The 13,010-nt window shown below is 42.7% G+C and overlaps 1 protein-coding gene across 1 annotated transcript in view; it reads right to left on the bottom strand.

The window, feature by feature from the left end:
* Positions 1–12,347, bottom strand: part of acbd3 (acyl-Coenzyme A binding domain containing 3) — a 74,674-nt gene extending 62,327 nt beyond the window's left edge. Inside the window, exon 1 of the mRNA XM_078212208.1 lies at positions 12,001–12,347. Within this exon, the coding sequence (XP_078068334.1) occupies positions 12,001–12,301 (301 nt within the window). The 5' untranslated portion in view covers positions 12,302–12,347. The remainder of the gene's footprint in view (positions 1–12,000) is intronic.
* Between the last annotated feature and the right edge of the window lie 663 nt (positions 12,348–13,010).

Raw genomic sequence — 13,010 nt, 5'->3', positions numbered from 1 at the left:
TTATTTCATAACCTCCTCTGGTTGTAAAAAAAAACTTCTCAAGTCTCTACCAAGTGAAATGTGGCCACTAATTGGTGAGCTGCATGGTTTCCAGTCAAATGGGCAAAAACATCAAATCCACCCACCTTCAGTTGCAAAGGTAAAGAATCTATCTAACGTGCAGTGGAAATCAAATCTCTCCATAAAACATTGGTGGTCTTCATCACTGACTCACTTGCTAACTGCAATCCCATCCGACTTGAAACCAAAGCAAGCACACCAGGCAAACCTCAGCTTTCACCTTTAGTGTTCACTGGTTTAGGTGACCTGAAAACAGGTGGAGTTGGATTTCTATCGTGCTTTTCACAACCTCAGGTGTTTTACAGGCAACAGTGTGTTTTGAAGCATAGAACATAGAACATTACAGCGCAGTACAGGCCCTTCGGCCCTCGATGTTGCGCTGACCTGTGAAACCACTCTAAAGCCCATCGAATCTACACTATTCCAATATCATCCATATGTTTATCCAATGACCATTTGAATGCTCTTAATGTTGACGAGTCCACTACTGCTGCAGGCAGGGCATTCCACGCCCTTACTACTCTCTGAGTAAAGAACCCACCTCTAACATCTGTCCTATATCTCTCACCTCTCAATTTAAAGCTAAGTCCCCTAGTGTTGGCCATCACCATCCGAGGAAAAAGGCTCTCACTATCCACCCTATCTAATCCTCTGATCATCTTGTATGCCTCTATTAAGTCACCTCTTAACCTTCTTCTAACAAAAACAACCTCAAGCCCCTCAGCCTTTCCTCGTACGATTTTCCCATCATACTAGGCAACATCCTGGTAAATCTCCTCTGCACCCTTTCCAACACTTCCACATCCTTCCTACAATGCGGCAACCAGAACTGTACGCAATACTCCAAGTGCGGCCGCACCAGAGTTTTGTACAGTTGCAGCATGACCTCCTGGCTCCGAAACTCAATCCCTCTACCAATAAAAGCTAACACACTGTACGCCTTCTTAACAACCCTATCAACCTGGGTGCCAACTTTCAGGGATCTGTGCACATGGACACCCAGATCCCTCTGTTCATCCACACTACCAAGTATCTTACCATTAGCCCAGTACTCTGTATTCCTGTTACTCCTCCCAAAGTGAATCACCTCACACTTTTCCGCATTAAACTCCATTTGCCACCTCTCAGCCCAACTCTGCAGCTTATCTATGTCCCTCTGTAACCTGCCACTTTCCTCCGCACTGTCTACAACTCCACCGACTTTAGTGTCATCCGCAAATTTACTAACCCATCCTTCCACGCCCTCATCCAGGTCATTAATAAAAATGACAAACAGCAGTGGCCCTAAAACAGATCCTTGCGGTACACCACTAGTAACTGAACTCCAGGATGAATATTTTCCATCAACCACCACCCTCTGTTTTCTTCCAGCTAGCCAATTCCTGATCCAAACCACTAAATCACCCTCAATCCCATGTGTCCGTATTTTCTGCAAAAGCTTACCATGGGGAACCTTATCAAACGCTTTGCTGAAATCCATATACACCACACCAACCGCTTTACCCACATCCACCTCTTTGGTCACCTTCTCATAGTCACAGAATCATAGAAACCCTACAGTGCAGAAGGAGGCCATTAGGCCCATCAAGTCTGCACCAACAACAATCCCACCCCAGGCTATATCCCCACAATCCCACACATTTATCCCGCTAATCCCTCTAACCAGGATACTAAGGGGCAATTTAACATGGCCAATCAACCTAACTCACACATCTTTGGACGGTGGGAGGAAACTGGAGCACCCGGGGGAAACCCAAGCAGACACAGGGAGAACATGCAAACTCCGCACAGACAATGACCCGAGCCGGGAATTGAACCCGGGTGAGGCAGCAGTGCTAACCACTGTGCCACCGTGCCGTTTTGTAATATAGCAAACATGGAAGCTAAATTACACACAGCAAACTCCACACAGAACAATGACCAGATCAATTTATTTTAGTAATGCTGGCTGCAAAGAGATATAGACAGGTGACATGAGTGGGCGAGAATGTGACAGATGGAGCAGTGTAGAGAGGTGTGAAGTTATTCACTCTAAGGAAAAATAAAAAAGCAACATTTTTAAGTGGTGAGAGACAATGAAATGTGGGTGTCCACAAGGCCTTGTGTGCAGACATCACAGCAGATTAACCTGCAAAGGCAGCAAGCAATTAGGAAAACCAATGGTATGTTAGGCATTAGAAACATAGAAACCCTACAGTGCAGAAAGAGGCATTTGGCCCATCGAGTCTGCACCGATCACAATCCCACCCAGGCCGTACCCCTATATCCCTACATATTTCCCTGTTAATCCCTCTAACCTACGCATCTCAGGACACTAAGGGGCATTTTTTAGCATGGCCAATCAACCTAACCCGCACATTTTTGGACTGTGGGAGGAAACAGGAGCACCCGGAGGAAACCCACGCAGACACGAGGAGAATGTGCAAACTCCACACAGACAGTGACCCGAGCCGGGAATCGAACCCAGGTCCCTGGTGCTGTGAAGCAGCAGTGCTAACCACTGTGCTACCGTGCCGGTACTGGAGTACAGGCGTGAATACACTCCACATGGGCCCTTGCTGACGCCATGTCTGAACTTGCCTAGGAGGAAGTGCAATGAAGATTCACTAGACTGATTGCTCGGAGGTGGAAATCGTCCTACGGGGAGAGATTGAGTAGATGAGACCTATATTCCCTAGGGTTTGGAAGAGGTGAACTCAAGAGGCTTGACAGAGTAATCGCTGGGAGGATGTTTGACCCCAGCTAGGGAATCTAAAACTAGAGGTCACGATCTCAGAAGAGAGGGTCAGCTATCTAGCAATGCGATGGAATCTTTCAGATTCTCTACCCCAGGGAGCTGTGGATGTTCAGTCACTGGGTCTATCCAAGATAGGGATTGCCAAGATATTTTGGCACTATGGGGTCAATGCAGGAAGGTGAAATTGGCGTAGAATCATAGAATTCCTACAGGGCAGGAGGCCATTTGGCCCATTGAGTCTGCACCGACTCAGAATCTTATCCAGGCCCACTCTCCGTAACCCCTAATCCACCTAACCTACACAACTTGAGACACAAAAGGACAATTTAGCTTGGCCAGTCCACCGAACCTGTGCATCTTTGGACTGTGGGAGGAAACCGGAGCACCTGGAGGAAACCCGCACAGAGACGGGGAGAACGTGCAAACTCGGAGGCTGGAGTTGAACCCAGGTCCCTGTGAGGCAGCAGTGCTGACCACTGTGCCGCCACTATCAGGCACTATCTTACTGAATGGCAGAGCAGGCTCAATGGTCCACTTTTATTTACGTTCAGAGATAAATATTAACCAAGAAATGTGACTATCAGCCTCAGTGCCTCGTATGTGAGCGGTGCTGCAAAAACCAGTCATTTACACTCGATCAATGCCTCGCACTCAACCTGTACAGACGTGAGGTGATACAGTGCAAGGTAATAAAGTCCACTGAAACACACGAGCAGCATTTGGATAATGTTCCGAAGGGGACTGGACAATACAGAAATTCTCCATTCCAATAGTGACAATAATCTCACACAAATTGCTGGTCCTGACAATTTGATTTCCAGCCTTGACCGTGTCTCAGCAACCTTTCCATCAAATCCATTCAGGATGTTCAAGCGTGAAGTCAAGCAGGATGTGAAGCGTAATGGAGAACATGCCCCTGTCTACATCAATGGAGACAAAGTAGAAAGGGTCGAGAGCTTCAAGTTTTTAGGTGTCCCGATCACCAGCAAACTGCCCTGGTTCCCCCATGCCGACACTATAGTTGAGAAAACTCACCAACGTCTCCACTTTCTCAGAAGACTAAGGAACTTGGGCATGTCAGCTACGGCTCTCAACAACTTTTACAGATGCACCATAGAAAGCATCCTTTCTGGTTGCATCACAGCTTGGTATGGCTCCTGCTCTGCCCAAGACCGCAAGGAACTACAAAAGGTCATGAACAAAGCCCAGTCCATCAATCAAACCAGCCTCCCATCCATTCACACTGTCTATACTTTCCACTGCCTCGGAAAAGCAGCCAGCATAATCAAGGACCCCACGCACCCTGGACATTCTGTCTTTCATTTTCTTCTGTCGGGAAAAAGATACAAAAGTCTGAGGTCACGTACCAACTGACTGAAGAACAGCTTCTTCCCTGCTGCTGTCAGACTTTTGAATGAACTTACCTCGCATTAAGTTGATCTTTCTCTACACCCTAGCTATGACTGTAACACTACATTCTGCACTCTCTCCTTTCCTTCTCTATGAACGGTATGCTTTGTCTGTTTCCTGTGCAAGAAACAATACTTTTCATTGTATGCTAATACATGTGACAATAATAAATCAAATCAAGACAACTCTTTCTTCAGCATTTGCCCAAATCCAGCATATTCCATTTAATAGTTATTCAACTTTGCACCAAAAGAATGAGCCTGGTCACCAACTGCAACAACAAAAACCCCTTGCATTTATATAACACCTTCACACTAATCAAATCGCCCAAGACACCAAACAGGAGTGTTATGAAGGAAACACTGGCACTGAGTCACCTCAGGCAATACAAGGGCAGATGGCGTAAAGCTTAGTCAAAGAGGTAGTTTTAGGGAGGGAACTCCAGAACTCAAGAGCCTTGGCAGCTGAAGCACAGTTTAAATTTATTTATTAGTCACAAGTAAGGCTTACATTAACACTGCAATGAAGTTACTGTGAGATTCCCCTGGTTGCCACACTCCGACGTCATTGCACCTCACCAGCACGTCTTTCAAGACTGTGGGAGGACCCGGAGGAAACCCACGCAGACACGGGGAGAACGTGCACCACACAGACAGTGACCCAGGCCGGGAATGGAACCCGAGTTGCAGGGATACAAGAGATTACAGAGATAGGGAGGGTAGAGGCATTGGAGGGATTTAAAAACAAGTAGTCTGAATAGGAATCATTATAAGCAGGAGAACTCAGAAAGCCACATCCAGAGACAAAATGCAAGCTTGTGCAGCTAGCCAAAGGAACTGCTCATGAACAGATACTTACAGTTTACAGCATTAAAAATATACAACCATTCGTTACAAAGTAATCTTTAAAGAAGCAGGAAGTTGCTGTAATTAAATGCAGCAGGGACATTTCACAAATAGCAGTATAGCTTAATCCATCAGACCACTCCACTGCTAAAGGTGCTGACTCATGTTGGGAGTAGCGGTCCCACAGGTACCAGGGCTGAACCTTCACGGACGAGGTTTTGGTGGAAGTGGACAGGGATGGAAGGGAGAGGAGTTGGAGGCACGTTGGCCAAATCAGACGTTCTCCTCACCCCCTCGCTGCGTGCACCAGTGGATAGTGAGCAGAAAGGAACCGTGAGATTCTATTAGGGGTATGACTTTCTAAAAAGCTCTGCACACGAACCTTCCTCTAAATAACACTAAACATTGTATACAGTTAGACATTTGTTCCAACGGTTCACAGAACACTCTCCTGCTTTACAACACCGACTACACTCCACAAAAGTACTGCACCGGCTGTAAAGGCCTTTGCGATATCCTGAGTTCATGATGTTTCTTCCTTTCAGTCTGATAACATCCAAGTCTCCTGATCTATCTGGATGATCCCAGGTCTCTAAGCAGACTTCCAATTGCACAATTCTATTGACTGGTTTAAAGCAGAAGGATTTAGCATTTGGAGGGGTGGGGGGGAAACACTAGCCAGGGTGCATACTTACTATCCAGTGCTTAGACCAAGACTGGAAAGTATCACGTGAATGAGGACAAGTTCAGTCTTATCTCGTTGCTCACACAAGCCTCATACTAACTGTCCAGACTCGAGCAAAGAATAGCCACTTGCTAACTTCTTTGCTATGGGAGATCCCCCCGACTTATAAGTCAGGACTTTTAAGCAGCATTGAAAAGGAGAAAGCTTCAAACAGAGGCATAGAATATAGGAGCAGGGAAGTCTCACAACTTTATAAAGTTATTGGTTAGGCCACAGGTAGAGTAGTGTGTACAGGTCTGATCCCCATACTATTGGAAGGACGTGATTGCACTGGAGGGGGTGCAAAGGAGATTCACCAAGATGCTGCCTGGGATGGAAAGTTTCAGCTGTGAGGAGAGACTGGATAGGCTGGGTTTGACTTCCCTGGAGCAGAGGAGGGATATGATTGAGATATACAAATTGGGAGAGGCATAGATCGCAAGAATCTTTTCCCCATGACAGAGACATCTAGGACCAGAGTTTAAAGTGAGGAGTAAGTGGTGGAAATATGGAATGTGCTGCCTGAGTGGAGACAGGCAGTTTCGCAACTTTGAAGAAGCATCTAGACAAGCACTTAAATTGCCAAGGAATAGCAGGCTATGGATCAAGTGTTGGTAAATGTAATTGGTATTTGATGGTTGGCATAGACATGGTGGGCCGAAGGGTTTGTTTCCATGCTGTATGACTCTAAACAGAATCTGACCACGTTGGTTAAGTTATATAAATCTGGAGCAATCTGCTCTAATCTCATTCCCTTGTCAAGGTGAATAGCATCCAGGTAAACTGATCTTATTTTCATAGAACACCTTTATTATTGAACTTACAACATGGAAACAGCCCATTCAGTGACCAACTGGAGTTTCCTCCTGATGAAGAACAACCCTAATCTGCTATGCCTGCCCCTTTCCTAGAATATAAAAGCAGAGAAGTGTTGTTACAATCGTATACGGCTTTGGAGAGTTCTCACTTGGGGTTGTGTTCAGTTTTGGTCACTTTCCCTGAGGAAGGATGTGGTGGCACTGGAGGTGGTTCAGAAGAGGTTCACTAGATTGATTCCAGGTTTGATGATGCTGTTGTATGAGCAGCGATTGAGTAGCTTGTGCTTGTACTCGCTGGAGTACAGAAGAATGGGGGGGGATTTGATAGAGGTATATAAAATATTCAGCGGGATTGATAAAGTAAATGTTAACCAAATGTTCCCCCTTCTCGAGCAGTCTGGGACAAGAGGTCATAGTTGTAGAGTAAGAGGAGAGAAGTTCAAGACAGATAAGGAGAAGCTACTTCTCACAGACGGGTGTGAATCTATGGAACTCGCTGCCACAGAGTGCAGTGGATGCAGAATCAATAGATTCAAGAAAGAGAGAGATAAATATTTGATCAAAAGTGAGATAAAGGGCTTTGGGGAAAAGGCAGGGAAGTGGAGTTGGGATGTGATGGAGATCAGCCATATCGAATCATATCGAATGACGGAGTGGGCTCGAAAGGCTGAATTGCCTACTCTTGCTCCTTGTTCCTATGTTCCTAGACTAGTGCAGAGATCAGGGAGGGTTGTGGGAGGTTACTGACTCAGAGAAGGGCGAAGCCAGAAACTATTTGAAAATCAGGAAGAGAATTTTTTAAAAACGGTTGCTTAAAATAATAAATTATATAGCACCTTAAATATAAATGCTTCTGGATATAAAATATTAGAATCTTACACCTGTTGCTTATTTCTTCCCAAATTATCCACATTTACAATTTAAACTACAAGCCACAAAAACAACAAAGAGATATTTGTTTCATCAGTGGTGCAACTGGAACATTGCGAGCTTAAATGGCCAATAATAAGTATTATTGAAACAGGGTTAGACAGGGTGGATTCAGAAAGAATGTTCCCAATGGTGGGGGAGTACAGAAGTAGGGGTCAGTTTGCGGATAAGGGGTAAACCTTTTAGGACTGAGGTGAGGAGAAATTTCTTCACCCAGAGAGTGGTGACATTGGAGACAGTTCAGAGGAGGTTCACCAGATTGATTCCGGGTATGAAGGAGTTGACATATGAGGAGAGATTAAAGAGGCTTGTACTCGCTGGAGTTTAGAAGGATGAGGGGATCTGATCGAGGTATGTAAAATTTTAAAAGGGATGGATAAAGTAAATGCAGACGAAATGTTTCTTCTTATGGGGCAGTCTAGAACAAGAGGTCACAGGTATACGTTGAGAGGTTGTAGATTTAAAACGGAGATGAGGAGGAACTACTTCTTGCAGAGGATGGTGAATTTGTGGAACTCACTGCCCCATAGCATCGGGGAGTCTGAATCGTTGAATGGTTTCAAGAGGGAGATAGATATACTTTTAATAAAAAAGGGAAAGAGGGATATGGGGAACAGGTGGGGAGGTGGGTTTGAGATCAGGGAGAGATCAGGCATGATCTGATTGAATGGTGGAGCAGGCTCGAAGGGCTGAATTTGCCGACTGCTCCTAATTCTTAATTTGTGGAATTCCCTACCATAGAAAATAGTTGAGGCTAAAACATTGTGAAATTTCAAGAAAAAATTGGATATCGCTCTTGGGAGTAAAGGGATCAAAAGTTCAAAGGGCTAAATGGCCCACTCCTATTTTCTATGTTTACAAATAGGGAAATCATTCTTTAAATTAGAAAATAAATTAAATTGACTGAACTTTTTTACAACTCTGGAAAAGCCACTTTTCAAAGACTATAATTGGTTTTGACTGTTATACCATAGAAAATCAGTTAGTAATTATGATAAAATACTTTAAATACCCACAGTGCATTTAAAGTTTCAAAATGCACACATTTTGTAGAAACTATAGGGTACAGTCAAGACACTAAATAAATTGGAACTGCTCCCTCAACAGCAAAATTGAGTTGAGGAGAGGCTTATAATTACAAGGCATTTGGATAGGTGAAAATAAGGGGGAACTGTCTCCACTGGGCTGGCAATCAGAGGACACATTTATAATTGGCAAAAGTAGTTGAGGGACAAGTAAGTTCCTCACCCACCCCCCCAAAAAAGTGGTTATTACAGCCTGGAATGCACTGTCTGAAAGGGTGCTGGAAGCAGATTCAGTACAACAGCCCCCAGCTCTGAAGACGTCACAGGGACTTGAGACAGTGTCTCAACTTCTCTCTCCACATATGCTGTCAGATCCGAGTTTGTCCAGCATTCTGTTTTTTTTTTCAGAAATAAAGAGGATCTGATGGAACTATTGGCAGGGCTTGGGGGGGGGGGGGGGGGGGGGGGGGGCAGGAGTGGAACCAACTGGACACTGAAGGTTGGGGGAAGTGGGGGGGGAATAGGCCTGCTGGGCTGAATGGTCTCCTCCAGTCTTGTCAGCCCATGACATTTCTCATATAGGACATGGCATTATATATAACCTGATATATAATTAGCTGATAATAGTTGTGATCTATGATAGTTGTGATCTATGATAGTTGTGATCTATAATAGTTGTGATCTATGATAGTTGTGATCTATGATAGTTGTGATCTATGATAGTTGTGATCTATAATAGTTGTGATCTATGATAGTTGTGATCTATGATAGTTGTGATCTATAATAGTTGTGATCTATAATAGTTGTGATCTATGATAGTTGTGATCTATAATAGTTGTGATCTATGATAGTTGTGATCTATGATAGTTGTGATCTATAATAGTTGTGATCTATGATAGTTGTGATCTATAATAGTTGTGATCTATAATGGTTGTGATCTATGATAGTTGTGATCTATAATAGTTGTGATCTATGATAGTTGTGATCTATAATAGTTGTGATCTATGATGGTTGTGATCTATGATGGTTGTGATCTATAATAGCTGTGATCTATGATAGTTGTGATCTATGATAGTTGTGATCTATAATAGCTGTGATCTATGATAGTTGTGATCTATGATAGTTGTGATCTATAATAGTTGTGATCTATGATAGTTGTGATCTATAATAGTTGTGATCTATGATAGTTGTGATCTATGATGGTTGTGATCTATGATGGTTGTGATCTATGATAGTTGTGATCTATGATAGTTGTGATCTATAATAGTTGTGATCTATAATGGTTGTGATCTATGATAGTTGTGATCTATGATAGTTGTGATCTATGATAGTTGTGATCTATAATAGTTGTGATCTATAATAGTTGTGATCTATAATGGCTGTGATCTATGATAGTTGTGATCTATGATAGTTGTGATCTATAATAGTTGTGATCTATAATAGTTGTGATCTATGATAGTTGTGATCTATGATGGTTGTGATCTATGATAGTTGTGATCTATGATAGTTGTGATCTATAATAGCTGTGATCTATGATAGTTGTGATCTATGATAGTTGTGATCTATAATAGTTGTGATCTATAATGGTTGTGATCTATGATAGTTGTGATCTATGATAGTTGTGATCTATGATAGTTGTGATCTATAATAGTTGTGATCTATAATAGTTGTGATCTATAATGGCTGTGATCTATGATAGTTGTGATCTATGATAGTTGTGATCTATAATAGTTGTGATCTATAATAGTTGTGATCTATGATAGTTGTGATCTATGATGGTTGTGATCTATGATAGTTGTGATCTATGATAGTTGTGATCTATAATAGCTGTGATCTATGATAGTTGTGATCTATGATAGTTGTGATCTATAATAGTTGTGATCTATAATAGTTGTGATCTATGATAGTTGTGATCTATGATGGTTGTGATCTATGATAGTTGTGATCTATGATAGTTGTGATCTATAATAGCTGTGATCTATGATAGTTGTGATCTATGATAGTTGTGATCTATGATAGTTGTGATCTATGATAGTTGTGATCTATGATAGTTGTGATCTATGATAGTTGTGATCTATAATAGTTGTGATCTATAATAGTTGTGATCTATGATAGTTGTGATCTATAATAGTTGTGATCTATGATAGTTGTGATCTATGATAGTTGTGATCTATGATAGTTGTGATCTATGATAGTTGTGATCTATGATAGTTGTGATCTATGATAGTTGTGATCTATGATAGTTGTGATCTATGATGTTATATCTAATAGTTGTGATCTATAATAGTTGTGATCTATGATAGTTGTGATCTATGATAGTTGTGATCTATGATAGTTGTGATCTATGATAGTTGTGATCTATGATAGTTGTGATCTATGATAGTTGTGATCTATGATAGTTGTGATCTATGATAGTTGTGATCTATGATAGTTGTGATCTATGATAGTTGTGATCTATGATAGTTGTGATCTATGATAGTTGTGATCTATAATAGCTGTGATCTATGATAGTTGTGATCTATGATAGTTGTGATCTATGATAGTTGTGATCTATGATAGTTGTGATCTATGATAGTTGTGATCTATGATAGTTGTGATCTATAATAGTTGTGATCTATGATAGTTGTGATCTATGATAGTTGTGATCTATAATGGTTGTGATCTATGATAGTTGTGATCTATGATAGTTGTGATCTATAATGGTTGTGATCTATGATAGTTGTGATCTATGATAGTTGTGATCTATGATAGTTGTGATCTATGATAGTTGTGATCTATGATAGTTGTGATCTATGATAGTTGTGATCTATGATAGTTGTGATCTATGATGTTATATCTAATAGTTGTGATCTATAATAGTTGTGATCTATGATAGTTGTGATCTATGATAGTTGTGATCTATGATAGTTGTGATCTATGATAGTTGTGATCTATGATAGTTGTGATCTATGATAGTTGTGATCTATGATAGTTGTGATCTATGATAGTTGTGATCTATAATAGCTGTGATCTATGATAGTTGTGATCTATGATAGTTGTGATCTATGATAGTTGTGATCTATGATAGTTGTGATCTATGATAGTTGTGATCTATGATAGTTGTGATCTATAATAGTTGTGATCTATGATAGTTGTGATCTATGATAGTTGTGATCTATAATGGTTGTGATCTATGATAGTTGTGATCTATGATAGTTGTGATCTATGATAGTTGTGATCTATGATAGTTGTGATCTATAATAGCTGTGATCTATGATAGTTGTGATCTATGATAGTTGTGATCTATAATAGTTGTGATCTATGATAGTTGTGATCTATGATAGTTGTGATCTATAATAGCTGTGATCTATGATAGTTGTGATCTATAATAGTTGTGATCTATGATGTTATATCTAATGGCTGTGATCTATAATAATGGTAATGAGAGAGTTTGTGAGGGGGAAGCGGTTACCTTTGAAGAATTTGAGAGCCAGGCAGTAGAGCTCATTCAGGTCGAAGCCCCAGTGTTGCTCCATCTCCTCGGCCTGTGTCTGCCCCTCCTGCTGCTTCTCTCCCCCCAACTCGGACACCGGGGCCGCTACTCTCGGCCCGCCCAGTGAGGCCTCCCGCGCCTTGCTGCTCTCCTGCTCTCCCTCGTCCGGGTCCGGGCTCAGCGTCAGGCCGTCGATGGACACTTCCAGGCGGGCGGAGCCGCTGGCGGAGCCTGAGCTGCCTTCCACCGCCGCTGCCGCCGCCATCATCATCTCCAGCATGGCCGCCGCCGCCGCGGCTGCCCCTCCCCCTACCCCACCGGCCACGTCACCAGCTACACGCGTCACTTCCGGTCGCCGTGTCACCTCTCACCCCGGAAACACAATCCCCCCGCTCCCATTCAGCCCCGGCTCGCCAGGCGCAGGCGTCACTTCCTGTCCCTCCGTAACCTCTCACCCCGGAAACAGAATCCCGTTCCGCCCAGGTTCTTCGCACTCAGCCCGGCGCACCGGAAACAGATTCCGCGAACTCACCGGATGTAGAAGCCGACACTCACCGGAAACGGAAACTCTGCGTTTGGCTCCGCCCCCTCCAGCTCAGACCGGAAACAGAAGCCGCACTCACGGCAGCTGTTGCTAGGAGACGGACAGAATGGGCCTGAATGGCTCTAACTGACCAAAGGAACGTCGCTGCACAATCTCCGTCAATAATTTACCAACAGGTGAAATCTTTCACCCCTCAGGACATCTGAAGGGGCTTTACAGCCAATCCAATACACTTTGAAATGGAGAAAAGGCGGTAGCCAATTTGTGCACAGCAAGATCCCACAATTAGCAATTTATTTTTTGATGCAGTGTTTTTCTTGATATGTACATGATTTTTGATTTATTATTGTCACGTATTAATATACAGTGAAAAGTATTGTTTCTTGCGCACTATACAGACAAAGCATACCGTTCATAGAGAAGGAAATGAGAGAGTGCAGAATGT

This window comes from Mustelus asterias, chromosome 5 (genome assembly GCF_964213995.1).
Source record: "Mustelus asterias chromosome 5, sMusAst1.hap1.1, whole genome shotgun sequence".
Classification (NCBI taxonomy): domain Eukaryota; kingdom Metazoa; phylum Chordata; class Chondrichthyes; order Carcharhiniformes; family Triakidae; genus Mustelus; species Mustelus asterias.
The sequence above is the reverse complement of the archived record's forward strand: the minus strand, read 5'-3'. Positions and strand labels throughout refer to the sequence as shown.